At 38.6% G+C, this 26809-nt stretch overlaps 1 protein-coding gene across 2 annotated transcripts in view; it reads left to right on the forward strand.

Annotated features, from left to right (window-relative positions):
* Positions 1 to 26809, forward strand: part of PCCA (propionyl-CoA carboxylase subunit alpha) — a 291871-nt gene that overhangs the window by 56794 nt on the left and 208268 nt on the right. For both annotated transcript variants that reach the window (XM_080377685.1, XM_080377686.1), the window contains one exon: positions 25126 to 25257. In XM_080377685.1, coding sequence (XP_080233811.1) covers positions 25126 to 25257 — 132 coding nt within the window. The remainder of the gene's footprint in view (positions 1 to 25125; positions 25258 to 26809) is intronic.

Genomic DNA, 26809 nt, shown 5'->3' on the forward strand with positions numbered 1-26809 from the left:
AAGCCACTGTCATATGCCAGATATGATTGGTTATTGAAAGTGCATTGAAACATGGGAGAAGTTCAGTTTTATTTTTTACTGTTGCATAGATCCACCAGTTACAGAAGCAGCGGAAGCTGTAAAGGATGCAAGACAAGCTATATTCAGGCATGTCAGAATTAAGTAAAGTTTTGCAGTATTTAAACTGTTTAATTTCACTTGATAACTGTTTAATGTCACCTCTTGGACAGTTTCATGAAACTTAAATTAAAAATGGGGTTACTATCAATGTGCACGCATTCCTGATTGGACATTTCACACATTTGTCCAGCTTCATAATTTTTACATCAGAATTGTGTAGAAAGCATATACCTGCTGAACTCACTGTTCAGAGGTCAGTTCTTTAATTGATACTAAATTATGGCTTTCGGTACACACAGGGTTAAGTGAAAAGTTTGCAGTAATATCTAGTGAGCTTTTTTCCTTTAATGTGCTCATTAGCAGTGGCAAGTCCAGGTTTTAGCACATGTCAGTAATTTACATTTCATTGCTGAGTGGCTGCCCTTGTTCAAGAGTTGTTTCTAAGCCTGATGAATATACTTGTGTTGGGAATAAACTGAGTAGAAGAATTGAAAGCCAAATACCCTGCCAGGCTTTTCAATGGGTGCCGAAGTTTCTAGTGGGTCACTGATTAGTAATGCATGGAGTAGCAGGGAAATGCAAAGATGATGTCTAGAAAGGTTACTTCAGGTAGGTTTTACCATCAAACTCCTCTCTATTTGTAACTGCCTTTACAGTCACTCTCCTCAAAATTCTTTTCATGGCAGGCCTTCTCCTAATATGAGAATGTGGTACCTTAGATAGACATCCCAACCAGCTTACTTATTGAGAGATGGCACAGGAGAGTAATACTCGTGCAAGGAGTCCTAGAAGCAAATGATCTTAATGGGCTGTACAGTTCCCTGGTATCAGATTATGATGATGATGGGGATCTCTGTAAATATTTGCTCTTGCCCTTTTTTCTTTCTTCTGCTTCATCTGATACTGACTTGTCTTAGCTCGAAGATGTGTATCGTTCACCGCTGTAATGGCAAATAGATGTGTGTTGGGATGAAGTAGTATTGTGGTTGGCAATTAAGATGCAAGACAAAGGTTACTAACTTTTTTGGGGAAACTGGTGCTTTCATGTGGCAACAACATAGTTTGGTAATAAACCCAAACAATTAACTAAATGTATTTGTGGTGGAGTGATATTCTTGCTATTTTTTTCAAGCTGCTCTAACTATTTTCAGAGCACTATGTGGAAACGTATACTGTGAAATTATACTTCCCTTTGTAGAGAGTCCTGCATATATTTTCTGTCCGAAAGGATAGGTACTGCTAAATTTACATATGTACACGGACAACTAAGCATTTTTATTCCCGATGCCCGTTAGGATCATACTGACGTGTTCTTCAGAACTCTAGCAAAAGAGCACTGGTGCTTACTCTTTCCCACTCTCTCTGTAAGGTATTGTGAACACTGTTTATATTCAAGCTACTTATTATACAGTTTGGGGATGGCGAATGCATTAAACATTTAGAATGGGGGAAAACCAGCAAAAGATATTCCAGAACGTTCTTGTGAATAAAACCTGCCAGTTCATTGTGTAGGAACTTGTGAACCCTTTTATTAGCCTATCTGAACATTAGGTGCATATATTTAAATGAGAATGTTTGCAGAAAGTAGTCATTTGAATATTTTTCACACGCTGGAAATATTTTCATAGCTGCCTTGGTCAAATTTGGAATTCCTATTGTTAATCTGCAAAATAGCTACTTGGGTTGTCTGGGAAGAGCGTTGCCTTTAGCGCTGTGCTAACACGTCGAAGGAATCTGAAGTAGTAATTCAGAACCTCAGTTGACTGAGACTGTGACTAGACAACAAATAGTAGTTTATGAGCTAACAGGTACCAACGTATCTATAGATGTTGCTGGAAAGACTTTTTTTGATTATGAGCCAAGACATTTTTCATGGCTCATAATAAAATAACTGGGGAAAAATATGCTTTTTTTTTTTAATAAACATCTGTCAGATACTTTGCCTTGTGGTTAGGACACTTTAATGTTCTTTACTCTCTCAAAAAGCTGGAGTTAATCACAGCTAAGCATGGAAAAGACATTGAGGTAGTAAACCGCACCCACCCACCCCCCCCCGACAGTCAAGAAGGTGTCTGAGTGGAGCTTCCACAGGAGCGGGGAGAACATTTTACACTTTAAACTTAGAATGGTTTTGGTTTCTTTTTTTCAGTTGCAGCTGCATAAAGTATTTGTAGCTTCATGTCTTAGTGTTGGACTGTGGTTCTGAATTGATCAAAAAGGGAAGGGGTGAAGAGTGCTTTCAGTTAAGATTTCCTCTTGCAGATTTATGGAGGGGCAGGCTTCTGGGATGGGGGCTTAGTCTCTACTGAATAGGTCCTCTAGCTCTGACCTCCTGCTGCCTGGCTGAATGTGCTTCGTGATGGCTGACTAAACAAATGGTGGCTATTGTGCATGCTGCTGCCCTTGTCATTTAAGAAAGATTAAGTTGTACTCTAAGGCACTGTCTACTGTATGTACTTCTGTGCAGGGCTGTGCAGTTCTTAAAAGGCAGGTGAACTGTTTGGTTTCTGGATCTTGTGGCTTTTTGGTGCTTTGATCCTTTTCTTGATTGAGCAAGAGTTGTGGCTTGTAGCTACCTGTGTGTGATCTGGTACAAATGGTTTATAACTGTGAATGCTAGGGCAAAGCTGTTACTGTACCAAAGCTAACTTTGAGTAGGATAATGATTCTTTGATCTTTGGTACAGGATCTGTCCTCAAAATGTGAAGGATATTCCTACAGGTTGGTTGTTTTGGGTTTTCTGGGGAGCGTTTTGTTTGTTTTAGTCTAAACTTTGAATTGGCTTTTTATGGAGTGAGAGGCAGACTTGTGTCAGCCAAATTGGTGTAGTCCATAACCATATCTGTCTTCAAGGAGATTTTTTGTAGCAGGCGTCTAGAAAATTCAACACACATGCAGCCCATACTGCAATGTTCAAAGGATACTTCTCAAGTTGCTCAATTTAAGTAGTAGGTGTTGTGACATATGTGGTACTTCAGACATAACTTCTGTGTCCCCAAACTTGATTAAAAAATTTTTAGTCTGAGAGGACAATAAGTACGCATCCATCAGTTTCTGCATCTTTTAGGAAGCCAGAGAGTAACATCAGTAAGGGATACTGCAGTCTCTTTTCTGTGTATATTTTTACTGTTCTTTGCAGAAAGAACACTTTAAGATGGTACCCAACTAAAACACCTGAATTTTGTAAGACTTTTACTTTTATTCATTGATTCTATTGTAATAATCCAGATAAATAATTCCTGTAGCAGCCATATTATACAACTGTAACCTTTTTTGGTAAACGACTGTTGTGTTTTTTTTTTGTTTTTTTTTTTTTCAAGACTTGTAGTGGGCTACCCGAATACTGTGTGACCTTTTACATCTACAAAAGCTGAAAATGCATGTATGTTGTGTATGTAGAACATGCTTCTTGGCACAGAAGGGCTCTCATGAATCCAGTGTGTAAATGTGCTTTTCAAAGGCAGGCAGCAGGTGTGCTGCAGAGTGGTGCTTCCACCTGTCCCACCCAGAGAAGATCAGTTTAATTTGCTCTGGCTGGAACGTATAAAGAGTAAGTTCCCTGTTCAGATTTTTTGGCAAGTTGTCTTGCTGGCAAGCTGTGCTTAATCTTAGGGTGTTAAATTCAAAGCCACCGTGCTAAAATAACATTGGTCTTTTAAAAAGCAGGTTACCCAAAAGATCAAAATGCCCAAATGAAGACTCCTTTCATTTGGGTTTCTCGTGTGCACATGCGCGCGTGCATTGACACAGTTTTGCATTAGGTAGTTGCTTGATTCAGTGGGACTCTTGCCTTGATTAAAGGCTCAGTATTTCTTTGTGTTCACTCTTCAGCATTTGGCTTCAGACAATATTCAGACCTTGCATTGGGCACATGTATATTTAATTTAGCTGTCAGACTTTGTTCATCTGTAGCATATTTGTCAATTTTATGTATTATAATGCAGTTCTCAAAACATCTGGCTGCTCTCGCTTCCCTCCTGCTCAGCTCAGTTCCTGCTATTTCCTTGCATGCTGTCCTCCTTTCTTTTCTTTCCATGTTCAAAAATGTCTTGGCTTTTTCATCTAGAAAGCATAGGGAGGTCAGAAGATAAGTGGCCTTATTTTCAGTTATTTCCAACTGCAAGGAGTAATTTCAGATAGTCCTGTTTGGATCCTGTGTCCAGTGGGTGGGGCATGCTCTGGTTCTAACGAGTTTTCATATCACCTGACAGCTAGACTCTCCAAAATTTCCTAGAAGATTGTGCAAATTGGGGCTTTCAGTGGCTTATGAACTGAAATATGGGTAATTTTTTCGTGAGAATTAAGAAATTATTTATGATAGAACATATTTAGTGTGATACAACATGGCTTCCATTCTGATTTCATAGTTGTTGATTCAAGTCCTCCAGCTTCTATGTGAAACTCCTGTCGCCTCATTTTAAATAACAATTTAAACAGTGTTATGGCTATTCTTTCTCTAAATTCTTTACTGAAAGTTCTAGCTTTTTGCAGATGCTTGAAGAGATTCTTGTGTGAGGAATACTTGGAGTGGAAGACTGAGTCTAATGAGATTTAGAATTTGACAGAAGTGTATTCAAGTAACAGCATTTACAAAGAATGAGTAAGGGGCACTCTTAAATTCTGCTGTCATATAGGCTAGCTCTGCCTCTCCACTGTAGGCTAACTTTGCCTCTGCGCTATGCCTATGCCAAAAAGTGTGTATGATAACAAATAAATTTATCTACAAGATTCTGTTATACTTCAGATGTTAATATTATGTTAGGTTGTGTGGTAGATTATAGTTGTACTTTTTTTTTTTTACAAGAGCTTTTTTGTGTTTAGATACTTCCAACTATACAAAACACTTTTCTAGTCATTTCAGGGCTTGATAACTTCAGGGTTCATTGCCCCTGTACATTTTTCAAATTATTAGCTTCCTAATGCTTACAGCTTTAATTTACCCCCTACTGATATCCTTAAATGGGTTTTCAAGAATTTTGAAAGTGGACTACTATAGTTGTATTTCAGTGTTGGTCCTGACTGACATAGAATTTCTTAAGTAGCCTCCACAATTAAAGGGATGGGAGGTTCAAACAGCTCCTACGGCAAGAAGCTAAAGATTCTCTTGAAAATAAATTTGTATTTGGTTTCCTAGAGTGTTTTTGCTTTGCTTACTTCTGATGATTTGCATGTTGCTTTTGTGAGTGCTTTTCCTCTCAAATGTAACTTAAATGTATTAAGTGGGGTATGTGTTCTTGAAATGTAAAATAATACTAAAACATTTGCTTTTGTTTGGGGGGGAAAAAAAGAAGATAAACATCTGACATGCTGCATGCCTCACAGCATAAAAAAATCCATAAGGGGCAACTTAAAGAATTGAGTACGTACATTGTATCCATGGAAGTGACGTTAACTACATATTTACTTATTAAGTTTTGATTATATTAAGCATATAATTCATGCTATTGTTTTAGCTTCAAGTGCCATAAAACTACAGAACTATTTTTCTTTGAATTTACAATTTGCATTTTCCATTACAGCCTAAAATTGAAGTAGCAAGGATAAAGTATCTGCAGTGTGTTTATAGGTGAACTGAAGTCTATGCCACTTTGAACCATTTAGTGTTCTGCCACATTTCTGTGGTGAAAGTATTGTTTATGATGACTTCAACACCAGGCATTATTCCTTTTGCAGTTAAACCCAATTGTTATCTTTCCCTCTCCCCCGTGAGTCTGGCTGTGGGTTTTTTGTGTTGTGTTCCAGTCCGTCCCGTGCCCCCCCGGCCATGGTTTTTGACTGCTCTGTGATTTAGGGAAAATGCACAAATCCGTTTTCACAGTTGATGTTCCACAGAACTGGAGTCTAGGAAATTTGAGGCCAAGATTTAAAACCAGGTAAAGAGCAGCAGAAGAACAGAATAGGAAAAAATCCCCCAAACCCAAAACATCCAGCCCTGCCCCCCCCCCCCCATTATTGTCTGTATTTTAAGATTCCAGTGCAGATAATTTCTGTGAAGTCTGCATTATCATTCAGTGCAGGAATGGTTTCCTACTGAATGTGTGACTCCATGAATGAAATGTTTGTAGTGCCAGCTATTCTCAGTGTCATGTAATGGCACATCAGTCTTGATACACAATACTATAAAAATGCAGTCATTGCAACTGCCTCTAAAAAGCAGTGAAAGAAAACTGTCTTTTTGAATGATAAAATACTATTCCCTTTTAAGGAATTTCTAGTGTTACATGTTTTGTCTTGCTCAGAGTACAATAAAATTCGATGATGGGATTCAGTTCTAGGAATTGCAAACCTTCCTAAAATATTTGGACAGAAAGGCTACTACAGGGATAAGTTAGAGGAGCTGAAACGGAGATGGAACTTGGCAAACGAAAAAGCTGGATAATGATTAGATTTCAGCACAGACAGATGAAACTTTGTAGCCTGTGTTCCTGTGATAGTTGGATCCCATTATTAAAATTAGTGAAGTAAAATGGTTACTATTAAGAGTTTAAATTTAACTTTTGATTGCCTGTACTCTCCTATTTGATTATAAGTGTTTTGATCTTGTATTTCCATAAATGAGAAGATAGCTGGAGTTTGGCCTTTGTTACTGTCTTACAGCCTGAAGTTTTATGTGCACATTGGACCACATTGAAGATTACGGTCAAAACTACAGGTGTCATTTTAATATAGTAACTTTAAGGTAATTGTGCCAAAACTGAGATTAATCAGGTATGCTGTACAATTGCAAACTACCAAAACCTGAGCTTGAGTCTTAAAATTGTCACAAAGCTCTGGATGATGACTTAAAGGTCAACTTTTGAGTGTGCTGTTTTTTTTTTTTTTTAAAAATAAACCAACATGGAAAATAACTGAGATTATTTTCTTTAGGCAGGAAAGGAAATGTTGTTAGGCATCAAGCAGTTGGTATGTCTTATTGCTTTTTTGAATTGCATTAAAGGAATTTAGCGTTTAGCTGCATTGTCTGCATTGTAATAGCCAATAATGGAGACACTATCTTAAAACAAGGATCCAGTCTGATCTTCCAGGGGTTTTCAAAACTGCTCAAATGTGTCATGGTGACTTAAAAAACCAACAACTCTGAGCTGTTTATATACTGTAACTTCCCATTACTAAGGCAGCTGGCATTTGCTGGATAATAGTGTTGTTTCTGTACAATAGTTAAAGGTCTTAATTATCCATGCCTTTTTGAAAAATTACACTGGCTATTATGTGAAAGAAAAGTAAAATGTAAAGTATGTGAGGGGCTCTGTATACTCCTGTATGGATTACAAAGGTGTGTCATAATATGTACAAATGGTATATGTATTCAGACTAAGAGAAGACTGTTTAATACATTAAGCATTGTGAAATTAATCTTTATTCAGAGATTAAAATAATGAGTTCCAGATTTATTGTGAAATTGGATCTCCATATAAGTGAGTAAAACAGAAGCTGGCCTTTCAGCAATTTATCCAGCCTGTTCATGGAAAGGTGTGATAAATGGACCAATGTGAGCATCATCATAAGCCAGTGAAAGTGTAAAACACCTTAAATATGTATGCTTTAATAAACTCATTGAAATACAATATATTGGAAGAGGATCTTGAGATCTGTAGAGTGAATTTAGGTCTGATTTTGTGAACAGCAAGAACCCTTACATGAACCATTCATACACCAGCAATTAAGAGATTTGCTTTTTGCACAAATATTGCTATGTTTTCTGATGTAATGTTGAAGAATAAATAGCCTTGAAAATGTAGTCCTGAAGCTGAACAAAAATTTGCTTGAAAGCAACTAGATTGTAACATCAATCGCATTTAACACTTAAATGACACTACATTTTTTATTTAAGTGTGTAGTAGTGGAGATTGCAAAGTACAGTAAATGTAGTTATATTACAGTATCACTAATGTCTGTTGTTGACTTCATCTGTGTTAGAGTGGAAACCAAAGAACCTAATTATGCTCACCAGATCCCCATTGTGCTAGATGTCATATACACATGTGTAGTGTGCCTTTTTTGGCTTCGTCCAATTCTGTTAGCATCTGAAGGAAAACAAAAAGGAGTGAGCTAAAAATAAACAGGGAAGAAAAGCCTGGGGCTGTAAATGGGGAAACCTTGATCCCTGTACCCACAAAAAAATCTCAGCCCCCACCACTCTCTTGAAAATGGAGAAATGCAAGCAGTCCTTGTGGCTGGGTAAAGCAGTATTCAAAAGTACGGGCATTTGTCCCTCTTTCCTGAGTTACCTGTAAAGCTTCTCCAATGGGAAGAGTCTTGTGCACTTCATTTATAGTGATTTTTCAGCAGAAACCTTGTTTAAAGTGTGAGCAGCAAAGGCTAAAAATTTTCTACCTTTAAATATTTACGGTGCATTATAACCTTAAGGGACTACTTCATGTAGCTTTTACTTGTTTTCTTAAATGATAAGCTCCTGATATTAATTCATAAAAACCTACCGGATTAGGGACTGGGTGTCTGGACTGTAGTTCTTAAAATTAGTTGCCTGGGAAAGAGTGACAGTATTGGTCTTGGTTTCTGTGTTTTTGGAACTTCCCCATCCTATACATAATATTTTTGAATTCTTTTGAAATGTATTTATATTCAGAGTGAAAAACATGATTTATTCCAGACATGAGTTAATGAGTTCCTTATTTTTGTATTTCTTCCCTGTACTGAAAATCTTAGGAGCCAGGATCTTTGTTCATTGTTCCCCAAAAAGCCCGTTTTACACACCAGCTCTAATTCATAAGCTGTTCTTTGTATGTGAGTGTCCTGTCAATTAGCTCATTTCTTTGCATAGCTAGTATCTCCCATTGTCTTGTACTCATTTAATTTTGATTTTTTATTTTTCAATTTATTATTTGTTGGCTAGACAAACATCAGTTTTATACACAGAAGCTAAAAAATACGCTCTTCAGAATGTGTTTTTCGTTTAAACATATACACAGACTGAAATTTTGGCATGGGGAAAAGAGTAAATTTAACTTGCCTCTGAGCAGTTAATGAAATACTGTATTAGGGTAACATAGAGAGCACATTGTGGCACCATATTTAAAATAACAAAGTATTTCACATAGAAGTGGTAATTCTTACTTGTTTTAAAACTTCACAAAGCTAATCCTTTACACTTACAATATCGTGCTTGCTTTGCATCTGTTTGAGCCTTTTTTGTATGTCATGTTTCAGTGAAGGTTCAGGTGCGGCCTGAGGAAGAGGCTTGGGGTAAGAGTTCTGCGGATGCAAAAGTGTTTTTCAGCAATAGCTCTGAAGCTTGTCAGAATCTTTAATTTGGAGCCGGTCCCTCCCACCTTTCACAAGATGAAAGGCATCCATGTTTGGGAACTGAGGAAAGATCTTTCTTTTACAAAGTGATTAACAGGCAACGTTAATAGTTCTAGATGCTTCAGTGATGGAACCAGTTACTTTTTAGGAGGATGATACAGAGCTTGCATGGTAAATTCCTTTCTGTTCTAGCCTTTCTTCCTCCTGGCTGTGAATGTTTCAAGTCCTACTATAGCTCATGCTGGCAGTGATACCTGCGTTGCTCCTGCAAAGCAAGGAATGGGAGCCATAATACTGTCTTCAGTCTTGTGGATATTTGTGCAAAGGTGCAGTTGCTTAATCTTTATAAGCTAGTTATTATGCTGTTGCAAGGAGATGTTGGCCCTGGCCATGTATTCCTGCTGTCTCCCTTGTGCTGGAACAACTATTTATGTAGTCATCTAGAGCAAGCTTAAAAGTAATCCAGAAAGAGAAGTTGATGCTAGCACCAGAAAAATTCAATGGACTAGGTGTGAAAAATTAAAAGCCTGGAGATCAGGACCCCACTCTTTTGTGGCAAAATATGCACTAGATCAACTTAGTCATTGTGGTACAACGCTTCTAGCCATTGGCAATTAAATTCCCTATTCATTCCCTCTTTGGCTGAGCCCATCAGAACAAACCTCTTGCTGCAAGTGGTTGTTAGCAGGTGACCACAAGGATGTTGAAGGGACTTTGAGGCTGTAAAACTGGGCTTTCAGGAGTTACAGCATGTTGGGGGTTAGAGTTGTTGCTCTGGCATCCTCTGTGTGTGTGCACTGGGATGCAGTTCTCAGTTACTGATGTAGTTTCTCCTTGTCTCGTTGCCTCCCTTCTTGGGTGCAGGAGGTATCTGAAAAGGTATGTTTAAAGCAATTTGTTTCAATCTGGGATGTGTCCATTACAGATGTCCTATACAATGTTGATGGGTGTGAAAAAAGCAGGATAAGAAACTTTTTGTTTATGTGTTTGGTGCTCCGGATAAAGTTACAAAGCCACTACTGTAAATGTAGCCTTTTGTATATACCTGTGGTTGTTTTTTCACTGCTGTTCTCTCAGAGTATGTTCTGCCTTTAGTTTTAAGGATATTTTTTTTTCTGTAGCTTTGAGGAATATCATCTAGTCGTGCATATTTTTCAACATTCAATTCACAAGTGAAAATCCTGTTTGCTAAAAATTTCAAAGTAATTCTATCCCAGCAGATAAATTAGAGGTTGGACTTCTGGAATTCTTTGCATTTCACCATTTTCACATAACTTCACTGAAATACCCAGCAAAACTTTTGCTATTTTAGTACAGTGGTTTTATCTACCATCTTAAGTACTCCTGACTCATTGAGTTTGCAAGGGGGGGGGGGGGGGGGGAATAAAATTGGATAGTTGACTAGTGTCTGCTTATGCAAGTTTCTGTCGCCCCTTGCCATCCTTGTTTCTGTGGGGACCTTTTAAAAAGAAAGATGTCAACTTTTCAGAAAGATTTTAGGTCCTTATCCTGCAACTGTTTAAGCATGCTTAATTTCAAACACATGCTTATTTACAGGATCCAGATTTGTTTGTTTAATTACTTTACAGCAGGAGTGAAGACTGTCCAACTCTTGGGCCCATCTGTTGGAAGAGGGGAACTTGGTTGTGTATGTTCCAAAAAGCTGTTCCACCCATAACCACTAGACAAAACTTACCTTTCAGATCCAGGGGTGGTGGTATTAAGGGATACCTGATAGATACTTTTGTCACGGTACCTTATCTTGAGCTCAGAATGGTTGTGGTTCACAGGGTGCTGGGCCACAAGGGGATTTTATGGATTGCTTCATTGTAAGTGTCTGTAAATTCTCTAGTACTACATATTGATACATATTATTGACTTGTTTTATTTATGACAGTGAAATAGTAAGAAGTTGTTAGCCCAAAACTGTAGCATTGAGTGTTGTAATACCACTAGCACGTCACATTTTATTCAATAGTTTTAAATATGCCCAATTTCACTCACTCTAGCCAAGAAGTATAGTTTACACATACTTTTAAAATAGTTTGAAACTTTTATAATATGTAGTGGTGTTTATGATCATATGTAGTTCTTTGTTTTTATTATTAAACTGAAGGCAAAGGACCAAATCTGCTTGCTTGATGTGTGCGAGAATATGTGAGATTAAGAACAGGGCTAATTTGTATATACAAGTCTCGTTACTTAAAAGTTATTAAAATTTGGAGTAATTTTTTCTGTTAAGTTTGGCTACAAAAGTACCTGAGCCTTTTTTTCTAAATTGTATGTGAACATCCACATTTAAGAGGACAACACAATCACACACATCTCTGCCCGTAATACCTAATGTAAACTTCAGGTAAGTGGAGGGAGAGCCTGTGTATGTTGACTGTTAGAACACACAGAAAAACCTCGAATTTTCTTAGAACACTTTCCAAAGGGGAAAAAAATCAATCCATTTTTCATTTACTTAAATGCAGCATATTGGACTTCTCTCAGTGGGCAGCTGTGAGAGCTAGTTATCTTTTATTACAGGGTAATTAGTCCACAGTTTTCTCCAAGGAACTGTGTGTAAGGTTTAAATAAGAACATCTTCTATTAGTAATACTACATGTATCCTTTTACAAATAAATGGTGCAGGTGATGACAGTAGTGCTTAACAGAATTCTGTGAATAGGTATCTCTTACTATGGCTGGCTGTGTTGTCTGATGTTATCCCGTATGTACTAGTACTCACTGAACTGATGGGAGGGCATCACAGGGATTCTACTTGACCATCCTCCCTCCCTCCCTCAGACTGTAGTTGCTTCTCCCAAGTGCTTCCATACCAGTGCTGGTGTAGGGAGTTCCCTCTCGTCCCTGCTTGTCCCCAGCTGTGTCTTCCCAGCAGTGTGCTGTATCCTGTGGTGGCTTCCTAATACAATCGGATGAGCATGTGTTTTGGAGATGGGAGCCTTTGGATGGGATTTCTTTTGTTTTAAAACAATAATTCCATTGATCTAACAGATACTGCTTTTGTCTGCAAAACTAAAGTAACAGCATACTTTAGTACAGATGTAGAAATACATGGCTAGAGACAGCAGCACCACCAGTAAAGAAGAAATATCAGTATAGCAAAGGCGTTGCTTTCTCTTAAAGAAACAAATGTTGTGAGATTCAGTAGGAAGATCCATATCCCTTTATCTCAGACAATCTAAGAGGGTCTGGTCTTGTTTTTTAACAAGGGTTGTGCCAAGTTCTCTATACTGTTTTTTGCTGTAACACTCCTCACTTTGCCAGAGATAGTAATCTTCAGGATGTTCTTCACTTAGGGTTATAGAGTAGATGAGTTTGAAAGTGATCTCCAGAGACCTAGTCCCTCTCTCAAACCAGGATCAACTGCAACTGGTTGCTTAGGGCCATATCTAGTTGGTTCTGGAATATCTCCAAGGATGGAGACTCCACAGCCTCTCTGGGCTACACATTCCTGTGCTGGACCACTTTTTCCCAGTATCCCTTGCAGTTATAGGTTGCAGCCACCTCATGTGTCAGTCATCACCATTGCCATGGCAGTACCTCTGTAACCCTGGCTTCTTGCCTGTTAGGGACTCTCTGCCACGGGTATCTCCAGCCACAAATGTAATTTTCAGTCATCTTGCCTTGTTCCGTCCCGCCTGTACCTTTTTCTGAATGCTTTTCATCTGTGTACCCCATTTTATGTCTGGTGACAGTGTATTTGTTGATAGTTTTTACTGCTGTTACTGTCTCTTTTAGGGACTGTCCCTCAAAATCCTCTAAGCACCCCTTGCCCCTTCAGCTGCTTTTAGCTGATATGGTTCCCGAACTGATGGCTGCACAGCTACATGGATGCTGTTTGCAGTGTGAGAGGCAGGAGTAATTGAGACCTGGGGTGGAGGTACTGTACTTTGGGGTCACTAGTCTGTGACAGGTTACTATGACCTATGGAATAGCATCCTGTGCTTGGGGTTTTATAATGGCTTTAATCTTGAGGAATTGTTGCCCTAGTCCTGTCCTTCATTTACTTGTATGGCTGTTTTTAGTAGCTGCAGGGTTAGTATAGGCTGGCTTTGGTAGAGGACAGCGTGTTGGTTCAGTGAATGAAACCTGGTTGGCGGGGCGGGGGCAACAAACTAAACGGCAAACCAGACCCAACAAACAGATGTGTGCACATGAACTTTTTTGTTGCTAATATGATTGATTTACTGCTTGTTTAGCTCTTCACTAATGTTTATTAATGTGATCAACAGGTTTATATTTATTTATGAATAAATATGCCTATTTCTCATATGATGTTGTTTTTTGAATGTCAGAAATTAAATCTAGTGCTGTTTAATGGCTCTCTTCTTGTCAGGAAAGTAACTCTAGTTTACTAACAAGATGCAGATGCTTCCAGTTTTCAGAAGTGAACTTGCTGGTCTGCTCTGCATGTTGTAGTATAGTTTTTGGCATCTTTATAAACTCTGAAGGTCTTGCTTATCAAATGTTTGAGGATGGCTAAATCTACTGAAGAAACACCACCTTGTCCTGATATTATCAATGGCAGCTATTTGGCAGGAAGTAAATTAGTAGCCTTTATGTGAGGACAGGGAGGATCCTAAAACTACATCAGCCAGCTAAGAAAAGGGAGCTAGCTGTGGGTGGGTAGAATGGAGCTACCCATGTTAGAATTTGGTCAGGGCAGTGGGCTTAACGGTCTTGTTTTTATGAAGGGCGTTGCTTCTTCAATGCCTTTTTTCTTTGTTACAGTGTTTGAGAAATGACCCTTTTCAATATAGTTGTGTGCTTTGCTCAACTCTGTTTCTCAGTATGCAGAGTGGCTATTAGGAAGATGATTCTAGGGTCACTTAGCTTCCATGACTATCCAAACCAGGGGTACTGATGTTTAAAATGTCAGTAAATTCAGGGTGGCATGAGCTTGGGCAGTCATCTTAAGTTTTAATTTGGTCTCTGAATGTGCAGCATTAATATAATGATGGTCACCTAACTCTGAAAGCATTATAGAATGTCTGGAAAAATACCAGACTTTTTTTTTTTTTTTTTTCCCCAGTGTGAATTTTTTCTCTCCAAGTTCTGATTTATTATTAAAGTTTTTTTTGCAGTCATACAAGTAATATCCCTTGGCTGCAAGCTCAATGTGTCTTAATAACGCAGTGCTAATTTTTCATTACTTGTTCACTTCTAAATGTATTCTTATGTCTCATCTCTGCCACCCCCCCCCCCCAAAAAAAAAAAAACAAACAAACAACAACCACAAGCTGAGGCATTGCAGGTGCACTTACAAATCAGGCTAAATGCTTTGTGTTCTATATTCCTTTGCTGAGCTTCGTAGAATCTTCAGGACAGGAGAAATAGTATGGCTGTATTAAAAAAAAAGAAAAAAAAGTCTTGAGCCCATGCCTTTTCTTAATCTGCTCTAACATTCAGGTTTTTGAACTGTTTATGTTATTCCCTTTGTCTTCCCTACCAAACTTTGTTTGATATGGAAAATTGTGTATGTCATGAATTCGGGTCCTTGGTTATGTGGGGTATTGGCTTGGCTAGAAGGATGCTTCCCGTGTTGCTCCCTCTCATCGATCTGTCCTGCTTTTTCTCGATGAGCATCTGGTTTTCATTTAGAGTGATGTATATTTTGTGTTAAACGTCTCATTGAGTGTTCTCCACCAAGCTGAAGACTTTTTCCAGACTGAAAGCCGAATGGCCTAGAAAATAAAGTGCTGCTAACTTTCTCTACTGAATTCAGTACAGTAATTGCAAGTGAGTGCTTTTTTTCTACTCCAAACAAATTAAAAATGCTATGTAGGTTGAATCCTAATTAAAAAAAAAATGTTGTCAGTTAGGAGATGGAATACTCTTGAAGAGTAAGTTGTACTTAATTGTATTCTGAAATAAAGTAGCTTAATAGTGTTGTTTGGCTATTTGACTGTGGTTCAAATTTATTCTTCAGTTGGTAAGATGGAGTACTATGTAGCACATCAAGCAAGGAATCTTTCTTACCTTACTAATGTTCAAGATGACTTTGTGCAACACTGGCACATTACATTTTAGACTTAAGAGTTTGTATTAATGATTAAACAAATGCTGCTTTGTACACCAGGCAAAATCTTGTGTGGTCATGCAACCAATAGAACTTTTTTGTGTTGCATGAAAAATGAAATGGTCTTTGTGAGGCTAGATGATTGAGAAGTCTAAGATTATACTTGTTAGTGTTTGCCATTTCCTTTGTGCATACCTGATTTTGTCTCTTTATCTTCGTGTAATCAGCAGCTATATCCATTTCCAGGATCTAATTGAACGTAATGAAGAAAGAGGTTGGGCTGTTAAGCTTCCACATTCTCTGCTCTTTGTGCTGCTCTTGGTGCTAAAAAGAGATGAGTTAACATAAACCTGAGTAGGCTGTTTAACCTTCTTTCTCTTCTGGAAATGTAGATGCAATAACATTTGCAGCTGAAAAGGCTCATTCGCAGTTTCTAATGTTTAAGGATGCAAATGAAGCATTTTGTCTTTTCTGTCGCCTGGAGGTGTTAAGCAAGGAAACAGAAAGAGGTTTCTAGGATTAGTTCCACAGATTTCTTTTATCATGTAAAAATCAAGGGTGGTTTCAATGCCATGAAGTGAAGAAAAACAATATGGAAACCATCCAGGGAAAATTCTTGAGTTTCGTTTATTTCTCCCTAAATTTTCTGGCTATTTGTTACTACTTATAATACTCAAACTTTTTGCAACACATCAGGGCTAAGTTCCTGTGTGTTGGGTGGTGTGTGCGTGTGAATGTTTTATAGGTGATGAAGCAATTCATCGTGGACAGTGGCATGTCATACAAACTGTATGTTCAAGTTTAGTTTGTATTTGAGAAATGCTGAAAACTTGCATAACTCAATATTGCATTTGGCTTTTGGGCAAAGACGTAAAATAATATATAGACCATATAAGGCTTTAAACTGTTTCAAAGTGAAATTATCAAGTAGAACTTCAGCTTGGTGATCAGATCTAAAGTGAAAACTTCTAAGAATAGTTCCCCAGAGGTGGTACTTGTTCTTCTCACAGTGTCTTGTAGCTTTAAGTCCTTGGAAAAAGCTGTTTCTGTGCTTCTTTTCACTTGCAAAGATATGACCTGGAGGCTGAATACCATTCCTCCCCCCACTTAGAAGTGTAATATACACTATGAAATGTTTGGTTAATGAGGCTTTTTTATTTTAAAATGCAGAACTAAATCAATGAAAGCACACTTACCCTTTGTACATATAATCTATTATAGTATGAGTTCACAGCTTCTGTCTTGTTCAGGAGGATGCCTACAGATTAGCCTGATTCTTAAAGTTTTGACTTTGTAAACTTTTCTGTGGAATTAAGGGGGAGATGACTTCATTCAATAAAACAAAAGTTTATTTAAAAGCTATTTGCTGTGCAGCATTTGTGCTTAAGGTGATGCTGACCATCTAATTTATTCTGACTGCTCTCTGGTTATGCAGGAGGTCATACACCTTTTCTGAGGTGCATGCCTTTTTGGGACAGTGGAGTTAAATAGCCTTAGATTGTGTTTATACTGGGTCAGCAACTGTGCCTTTTGTTTAAGCTGAACTGCAGAGTCCTCTTACAGATCGATTTCTCTCTTCCCACCTGCAATATTTGAATACACATCAATATGCCTCTCTCTCTCTCTGATATATAGATATATGCTGTTCCTGCATTCTTTTAGTATTCCTTCCTATTAAGGAAGGCATATTTGGGGCCTGTATAAGGCCTGCTTTTATTTGGTCCTTCAGAAGTGTCCAGTCACACTGGTATCTGGTTAATGTATTTTCATGGCTCTGCATAGTTTAAACTATACTTTGGAGATCAGCGTGAACAGGTTCACACCAGGATTAAATAATTGGGTAATATTTCTTAGAATAATGGCTTAAAAGGAGTTTGTTAACACATCTCCCTCCCCATGCCAAAGGTTTAACATAGAAACAGGCATCTGTGTTGGTTTATTTCCAGGTAAATTAAGTGTATTCTAGTTTTCTCTTTTTTGTGGTATTGCTGCCCAGCAGTCATCTTTTTTCTTACTTAAGGTAATGGTTGTGAAAATGCTTTAATGTTCTTTAAATTGTTTTAAGAAGTGAGACAAACTTCTTGCAGCTGTGTTCAGTTTCAGGTAAGGCTTTTTTTATTCTGCTAGCTTTTCTTTTTTCTAAAGAAGCACTTCCAATGTATCAGTTTCTCTTACAGTATATTTGAGACACAGGGTACAGATATTTAAAATGGTACAGTATAGTGTCACAGGTGGTGACATAGCTCATTTGGTGGGTCTGGCCTCTGAAGCACGGTGTGTTTTGGAGCCAAGTAACAGTAAGTTTTTATTTCAAAGTTGAACTTGGAACAAGCAATGAGGTTTGGCAGGCTGGGCAGCACAGTTCTGCACCACTGCCTCTTTCCTCTAGCAAGTTGCATCTGGCTCTGTCACTTTTCCAGTTGCCAATTAACCTTTTACATCCGAGGCTAGTTGTTATCACAGTCTACCTGCCTGCTGCTTATGCAACTCAAGGTGATTGTAATACTCCATCTCTTTCCCAAACCCTCACACAAAACAAAAGCCAGATTTCCAGAAACAACTACAGTAGCCAAAGACAGGTGTAGTTAAAGTAGGATGCTACAACCCTTCTCCCTCTAGCATATTTACCCATCTGCTTATACCACATATGGTATTCACTTAAGAGATGCTGTGCTGTTCTGTTGTAAGCCTGTACAGAAGGCTGTAGTTTGCTTTTCTTCAGCATGGGTCATTTTTTTAAAATACTTGTTCTAATGAATGTTTCTACTGTACTTCTAAGTGTTGTCTTTTTTCTCTTGTGTGTGTATATAAATGTGTGTGTATTCTTTTGGCTTCAAAAGTTCTGCTTATTTCATTCTAAACAAGACTGGAAGAACTCTTATTTGCTGAACTGCTGGAGAGTTACTACCTTTGGTGTAACATGACAATGCCTAGGCATGTTGCTGTTTTAAGCCTTTTCCAGCTTAAAATAAGTCTGCACAGAATGAACTTCTTTATTTGTTAGTACCAAATTTACTGGTTGATGCCTGGGCAGATCATTGGCTGCTCCTCTGTATGTTCTTTATTTTGACTTTTCAGAATAGCAGCAACAGGGCCCAATTGTTTGAAGTGGTAAGTTGTTTCTGTGCATCTAGCAGAAAATCTACCACATTCTGTTGTAGAATGTTTTACCAGTTCGGTATGTCCTAGGTTGAGTGGATGCTTCTTATAATACATTCTTAGAGTGTATTTCCTGCGGGGATTTCTTCCCAGTGTTGAATGGACAGTTCCTGTATTGTGAGGTGATGTTATGTCCCCACCTCTTTCAACAGATGTCAGTGTGCCTGGTATTTTTTCTGGTAGGACTCCTGAATCTCGTTTGCCTTTGGATATTTCATCTGGCCACTTCAGCTGGATTTTTTTCTGTTCTGCTTGGTTATTTTCTAAGTTGTTCAAACCCCAGTTAGACCTTGCTTTTGCTGCCAGCTCTGCTTGTCAGTCCTGCATTTAGCTCATGTGACTTGGAGACTTTTTAGCTCAGCTAGCTATTCCAGTCATCCTTGAGCTGTACTGATTATCTGCTCTGCTTTGTGTGTGGCTGCAGACAGCTGCATGTACAGGTCTATTTCTCTCTTGTGGGCTGTAGATGGGAGACCTTATTTGTGGAAGATTCCAATTTTTCTGGAACTCTGATACTGTTTGTGATTACCAGTCTACTTCTGCCCCTTCCCTTCCCCATTGGATCTGCCTCTTTGACTGCCTCTGTGTCAAGAGGGCAGAAAAATTAAGGCAGACATTCCCCAGTACAGTGGTGAATGAATTCGTCAACTGCATGTAAGTATTGCCTGGAAACCTTTTCCAGATTTTCCTGTAAAGAAAACTTGAGGGCTGGGACAAAAACCCTTGGAAAACCAGACCTGTAACAGTTTCTACTGGAGTTCTTATCTGTGGACCTTCCTTCATAACCTCATTCACCAATAAGTTCTTAAGTGTGGCAAGTTGTTAGCCACACATGCTGATTTTGCTGTTATCTCACTGCAACAAAATCTTGCTTCTGCTTCTCTTCTGCCTCTGAGTTGTTCCACTACTTGACAGCGCATGTCAGAGAGCTGGTTCAAGCAATGGCTTTCAAACTTCAACTATTCTGTGGTTCAAACAGAGCTCCTCAGAAAAGCAACAACATGCTTTCTTTTAAAACAAACCTTAAAACAGAAATGCAGACTCGAACACGAAAGCAGGCTGATATGGCAGCTTGCAGACCCCCTGCCCGCTGCACACCTGAGAGTTTGAGGATATTCCTTCACCCAAAAGAAGGTTCTTGTTACCAGTTGTGTGATTCAGCAACTTATGTGGTCCTTCCTTCAGTGCCCATTAAGATTCTCTGTCTAGCTAGTTTTAATTCATGAAAGCAATGGAAAACACTTCTCACAAATACCCTGTAGGCTATCACCTGCCATGTTGGTCAGCTAGGTCAACTGAGGAGTGCCAGAGCCTGCCTTAGAGAAAGGAAGGAAATAAAACTGTGGAAAGGGATGTGCAGGAGAGGAAGAAGAGAGAACGGGGGAAAAGCAACTAGGTTGGCTCAGGTACTTCTCTGGTCACTTAATAACACTGCAGGCTCTAAGCCTACCCAGTCAGTGGTGCTGGAGTTAAGCTCTTTCGTCCTGAGTAAATTACTGTTACTGTCTTCCAAGCAGTAGCACCCTGAGTTTGGGTAATCTGGAAGACGTCATATTTAAGTCTTGAGTTTGAGAACATATGATTCAATGTCTGTATGCAACAGATCATTTGGGTTCTTCTGTAAACTTCATCAGCTTGTTTAAAACCAGCTCTTTGTTTACATAGGGAAGTTTATTTTCAATAAGGTAGAGCAGCCACAATTGCTCCTGAAATCTCTCCATCCTTCTCAGCCATTTCTTCTTCGGAGATGGGAAACGTTTTCCTGCAACTAGCCATTTTGGGTACCAGGGACTGAAGGAGCACAAAGCCTGCATTATTGCTGTTGCTTCTGTGTGGTAAGGTAATTTTAGGGGCTTTTGCATCTGGAAGCAGCTGGGCACTTGGAGTATGTTTTGCCACATCAGCATGCTGTGAGTGGAAGAATGCCCTGACCGAATGATCTGGAAAGAGAAAATACAAGATTCTTGATAGCTGTGTTTTTGTACATGGTGTATCTCCTTGTTGGTTGGAGCTGCTCCTGTTAAGCTGGTGTTACGTGCAGATTCAAATACCTTGGCTTAAGCGAGGACACAAAAAAGTGTGTTAAATTGTCCAGTACTAATGTGTAAAAGACAGAGGAAAAGTTTTAGTATCACTTGTTTTGTCTAAAGCTGGGTTGGAACTGCTCAGTCATTTCCTGCATGCTCTGGGAAGCCTGGCAGTGAGTCGGCTTGTTTGCCACACATTCATAAGCCCACAGAAGAGTATATGTTGCCAAAGGAGCTAGCGTGTATAAAACTTTATTATGCAGTTTTCCCTCTTTCATGCTTTCTGTCTTCAGTCCTGCTTATGCTGTCACTGAGGCTGAATCCACTACTGACTGTGTAACACGGTAATTGTGAATCTCTGCATTCATAATTTTCAGGAAGAGATGCAAAAGAATCTCCTCTTCTAGGATCAGTCTCTTCAGCTACCTCAGGTCCATAAGAGTTTGTCAGATAGACAGGTCCTTTCCAAACTTTGGGAGTATGGCAATTCAACACTAGCATAGGTCTGTTTGGGCCCACTCTGTTCCCAGAGCAGTCAGACATGGTTGACAAGACATGTAAAGCTCAACCACAGACTTCCCAGACGAATTTTCCAGATCTTATCTTTGCTTGTCCTACTTCAGTGTTGTTTAGTTTTTGCTATATTTGGGGTCCTCTATTCCCTGAGGGTAGAATAAGGTTTTAGTCTGGCTTAAAAAACAAAAACAAAACCAAGGGGAATTACCTGCTTGTGATTCTTACGGTACTAAAATTAAACCAATTTATTGCTGCTTTCAAAAACAGGGCTGTTGAGAAAAACTCTTCAATATCTACTACTTAGACAAAGAAAGAACTAACTTTCTTGGCATGGAATATATTCTGACATTGTTTTTTTTATAAAATATTCAGTATTGTTTGTGCCTTTGCATATGCAAAGTAGAGCAGTGAATACACAGGTATGTTTCTAAAGAAAATGCTGGTGCGTGTTTATGGTGAAGCATGATATGTTTCCTGCAGCCAGATAATTAGTCTTCAAGGCTGGAGCAGCTGCTGAATGTGTGGAGCAGTAAGAGAACTTTTGGAAGAACTTGTTTGAAATGCAGTGTGTAAGCTTGTGTATGTATAGTAGAGGTTCTAGTGCTTGCTGCTATGCTGGCAAATCTGTGTGGACTGTCATCAGGCACTGGAAGTTATTCTGTCACAGTTTCACCACTTCTGTGTGTTATATAAAGTAAGGATGCTAATGGGTGAGTGCTGATAAGTCTTTGTGGGAGCCGAAGATGTTATTGCTACATTCTTTCTTGTGGTCTATTTTTAGTGTTTTTAGTGTCAGGCAGTAGAGTTTGAACAGGTCATTTAGTATGTTACATGTGAGTATTGTCAATGGAGAAGCTGGGGCATTTTTCTGGTGATGAGTTGAGAAACTTTGGCAGAGGGCTTGAGCAAACATCTTTGAGTGATGTGTTCTTAAATTATTGTGGCAAAACTTGCAAGAGTTTCTTTGGTAGTGCCTTAAGCTGACAGTCTTTTTTGTAAGCTTAGACAAAGTTAATTGCAAGTCATGTCAGAGAATACACGCCTTTTTTGTGCAAGAGATTATTTGACGTACTGGAAACTGGAAACCAGTAGATCTCCCTTGGTTTGCTATCTTATTTTTGATTTATGGATGTTGCAACATGCCGAGTTATATGGTTTCAGGAATTGTGTGATATCACATGGATGGAGTTAGACTATTTTGTTTCAGATTTTGTTGCTGGGAAATTACTGAATGTGGCGACTACCCTAGCTGACTAACTGTATAGGGGAATAGCTGGTGGTAATAAGCTGCTGTTTGTTCACAATTAAAGAGCAGTTCTGTGTGAGATACAAAGATTCAGAGCAGTTAAAGCCAAGAGGTACATGGGTAGACAAGTGCAGTTTGCAAATTCTGGACATTAAAAATATATATGGAAAAAAGACAAAGATGTAGGTTGCACCATGTGATATTTGCATTAATTTGAATCTGTTGCACATCTAGTAGTTAATTTTTAAGAAGTAGTATTGGTTGTACCTACATGGAATGTTGCAGCTCTGTAAGATTCATGTATCAAGTATACTGGATGCAGCAGATTAATTTCTTGAAATGACCTGGAGTGTTCCTTCTCAGGTGGTTCATGAATCTCTCCTGAATGGTGCTGTTCCCTTCTTACCTAACTACCTGTTTGGACAGGAGCAGGGAGTGAACTGGGCACTTTGAAAGTCCATACCACAAGTCAGTGAGGGGAGACAGTAGGTCAAGCAAGATGTCCCCTACATGCCTTTCACTGGAAAGGCAGATGCTTGCTGATGCCATGAATGTAATTCCCATCCTCACCTGTAACCTCCAGTTCAAATGAAAGTTTTCTTATTTTCTGACAGAAGAAAGTCAGAGGAGGAAAAGAAATAATGTGAGAGCAGAGCGTTGGAGATAAATTGCAAGCTGGAAGTATTGGATGGTCTGTCAGGGCAGCAAAAGTTTTGGACCTGCTCTCTTGACCTCTGGGGATTGCATTGTTTTGATGGTAGACTTTGAGAAGAGAGTGGGGAGAGGAAGCAGCATGTGGTGAGGTTTTGAAGTAGTATTGATCAGGGTGCAGATGGCAATGTTATGGCTGAAACTGTAGAAACACGGTGTTTCCACACCACAGGGTCCACAGGGACAGTGTAATCTCCAATTGTCAAGTATGTAAGTGAACCATTTCCACGAAGCTTTTTGAGATTGGAATACAGTCTGAAGACAGCAGGAAACTCTGCCCTACCTCCAGTTGTATGCAGGCACCTATTTAAATCTCTCGTGTTAGGAGGAAATGAAATACCAGGTTTCAGGTTGTAATCTGCTGTTGTTTCTGAAAGTGTCAGCTCAAAACATTGTTACTGTGATTTTCCTTCTAAAAAATAATGAATTCCTTTAGCATCCAGATTATTTGACACTATAATATTAATAGATCTGCACCCCTGTGTTGGTCTTCCTATCCCCTCCTCCCTCCTATTGCAGTCTTCCCAACTTTGTGTTTGTAGACAGCTGTTCATCAAATCAGTATTACTGAGTTGCTGAGCTAATAAGCCTACTGTAGTAGAGAAGTGGGCTGAGATAAAAACCCAGATGGTTTGTTGTGAGTTGAAGCTAACAAGCCTTTGATCTAGCTGAACTGATGGCTCTGTGTTTTGTTTGGGTGTCTTTGCACTGAGCTTTCTCGTGTGTCTGTAATACTTACCCGATTCCTGTTAGCTGGGATGATAGGAAGTTGTCTATGCAGAGCTTCTGCTATGACACTCTTCCTGCTAGGAAGCTGCAGACAGTAAGAACGGTGACTCCCAAGCATGCTGGAAGCTCTCAGCCCTTACAAGACTGTGAATAGGAGTACATTGTTCCTCAACTTCAACATATTTTTCCTATGTCTGTTCTGTGGTCATGCACTACCATCTCAGAAACACACAAAGCTTCAGCAAATTACTTTTTATTGTTAAGTGACTAGATCTGTAACCTTAACATATGTAGCACAAGTGTATGTCAGAAAGACAAGATATTAAGACACAACTTCTGATATAAGAAATAGAATGTTTGCCATTGTGTTACTGTTGATATTAACTGCCCATTGGCTGGAAACAAGTTTTTTTTAAGCATTTTACAAGAGTCTTAGAATTGGGCCAAAAAATCTTCCACCAATGAAACAGCTGGAAAAATTGTGCAAGGCTAGTGTGCTTATTCTTATGACGTGTTTTTCCTATGGTACAAAAGATGTTAAGTTGCCTGAAACATGCATGTACTCATTGATACATCAGTAACTTCCAGTGAAACAGTTCTGATAGAACTGCCTTTAGCTCAGTGTAGTGCTGACCCTGGAGAGGTATGGAAAAAATGTCTGTGTAGTTGATCACTGAAGTCTATTGCTGGCATAGAGAAACAGGAGGAGGAAAAATGCAAATCAGTGTTCTACCTACATATTAAAGTATTAAAGTATTTTATGTTAACCTATTTCCACATTAGTATTGGAAAAGAGAGTTGCCTGAAAGAATTGGGGAAACATTATTTTACTTATTGCCTTATTTTCAAGATCTTTAGACTGCACTTTTCATTTTGATGTTTCATCAGGGTTTGGTTTTAGGAATGCGTAATAGAATTTTCAACTGCATTACAGTTTAGCAAGCATATCTTTGTAAATCACTTGCGGCTATTTCAATGGTGAGTTAACTAGCCTCTGTTTTCTCAAGGGATATTTCTAACTTTCAAGCTGGAGTACTTCCACTTTCAGCTATTTTTCTTTGGCCTGTCTTTGATTTATACAAATGCTAATTATAGGGGCTTTGAATCTGTGTGTATACATAGTTTCACAAGGTCATACACATTTTTAATGACCTGGCTGAAATGCTGCTTATATATTGCTAGGTTGTTACATAAACAGATCACAGTGTCTTCTAAGCATTTCATTAATTGGCTCAAAAAGAGAAAAAAAATTAATAGCAATACCTGTGTAAAGCTGATTTTTAATTTAGTCTCTTAAAGTTATAACTTAATTTTCTTTGCAGGCATCAGAAGGTGTCACCTTCATTGGACCTGACACACATGCTATTCAGGCTATGGGAGACAAGATTGAAAGCAAATTGTTAGCCAAGAATGCAAAGGTCAACACAATCCCCGGCTTTGATGGAGTAGTCAAGGTGAGAAATCATTTAATTATTGTCTGCCCACTGTAAGAACAGTGTCTGAATCAAAGTACACCTATTGAAGGTCTGATGCAGAATGTAATTATAATTTCAACGTATTTTTCAATAAGATGTAATTAAAAATGGGGTACAGATTTTTACTAGCAAGAGAGCTTTGGAGAAGCTAAAGTTCTTCATAATAAATGGTGTATTAAGGACTAATTCTATGGAGTCCCTAAAAGCGTTGCTTTAAATTTAATGTGAAGGCAGGTAAATGTGTTAAAAATCAGGTGTGACTCCACTATCTGCACGTCTTTACATTTCTCAGGTGATTACTTCTTGTTTGCCAAGATCTCAACAACCCTAAGTTAATAGTGATGAAATTTCCATTTTATGGATGTTGGTGTAGGTTTCCATGTGTTGCAGAACTTGGGGTGAGGATGTGGGGAAGCTCGCGACTCTTCATCTGAATCTACAGCTACTGTTCTTCATGGGGTTTTAGAAGGAACAATTTCCAAGAGTTTTCTAAAAATATTTTGGTGGTTTCTTTGTATTTTGTAAGGTAAAATAAAGTATGTTTTGGTTTTGATTTATTTTCTGTGGTAGTGATTAAGTATTGGGCTTTTACAAGCTTTCCTGTGTGTCTTCATATATAGTCTGTGTTAACGTAGGTAAATAAGCTTTTTTCCTTTAAAACCTTCATTGTATACACCTAAAACTTTGGTGTATTACAAAATGTTGACCTCCTGTGTTCAAATTTTTTTTGACATGTCAAGTTAGATATTTTCAAGTAAAATTTGAGTAAAACTTCCAGATGCATGAAAAAAAGTTTGTTTCAACAACAGTGTAATGTAGCTTTAAACATTTAAACATAAAGGGAAAGCTTTTCAGGTTTTATTTATGACAGTTGATATTGGCTTGATCATCATATATCTTATTTACATGATGAAATAGGAAACATCAAGATAATTGGGAACAACTGAATATATTGGTGGAATGCAGACAGTGTTTTAAGGAGCAACATATACCAGGGCAATGGTGTTCAGCATTGTGTCAGCCAAGTTGGATTTTAAGCTCTGTTAGAAGGAAAAACCCCAAACTTAACTAAATGAGAAAGATGAATAGAGTGCAGAGGGGCTAAGTCTCCACAAAATTACCTGTTCTGACGAGGATGCCTTGAGAACTTGGCTAGTGAGAGAGAACAATTAAATAATGAAATAGCTGAGGTCCAAACACACAAGATAATTCTTCAGTACTTGTGATGGAAATGCCTGTTGTGTGTAATACCTGGCACTGGGATATGCTGCAACAGGTAAAGTGCAAAGACTTGTTTCTTTTCTGGAGGGCTCTGTAAGAGTGTTAGGCTGGCATTTGTGGCAATAGTCAAGTCTGGCAGTGATAAGTTGAGCGCAGCATTCCTTCAGGTTTATGTTGCATGTTTTAGCAGCCCTTGTGTATGTGGTCCTTCAGTGCTCATAAGATTTCACAGCAGCCAAGCTATTGTGCATAAGATCCTCTGTTCTCTCTGATATTCTGTATATTATTCTAGAAATCCTGAAAATAAGTT

This window comes from Falco punctatus (genome assembly GCF_963210335.1).
Source record: "Falco punctatus genome assembly, chromosome: 2".
Taxonomy (NCBI): Eukaryota; Metazoa; Chordata; class Aves; order Falconiformes; family Falconidae; genus Falco; species Falco punctatus.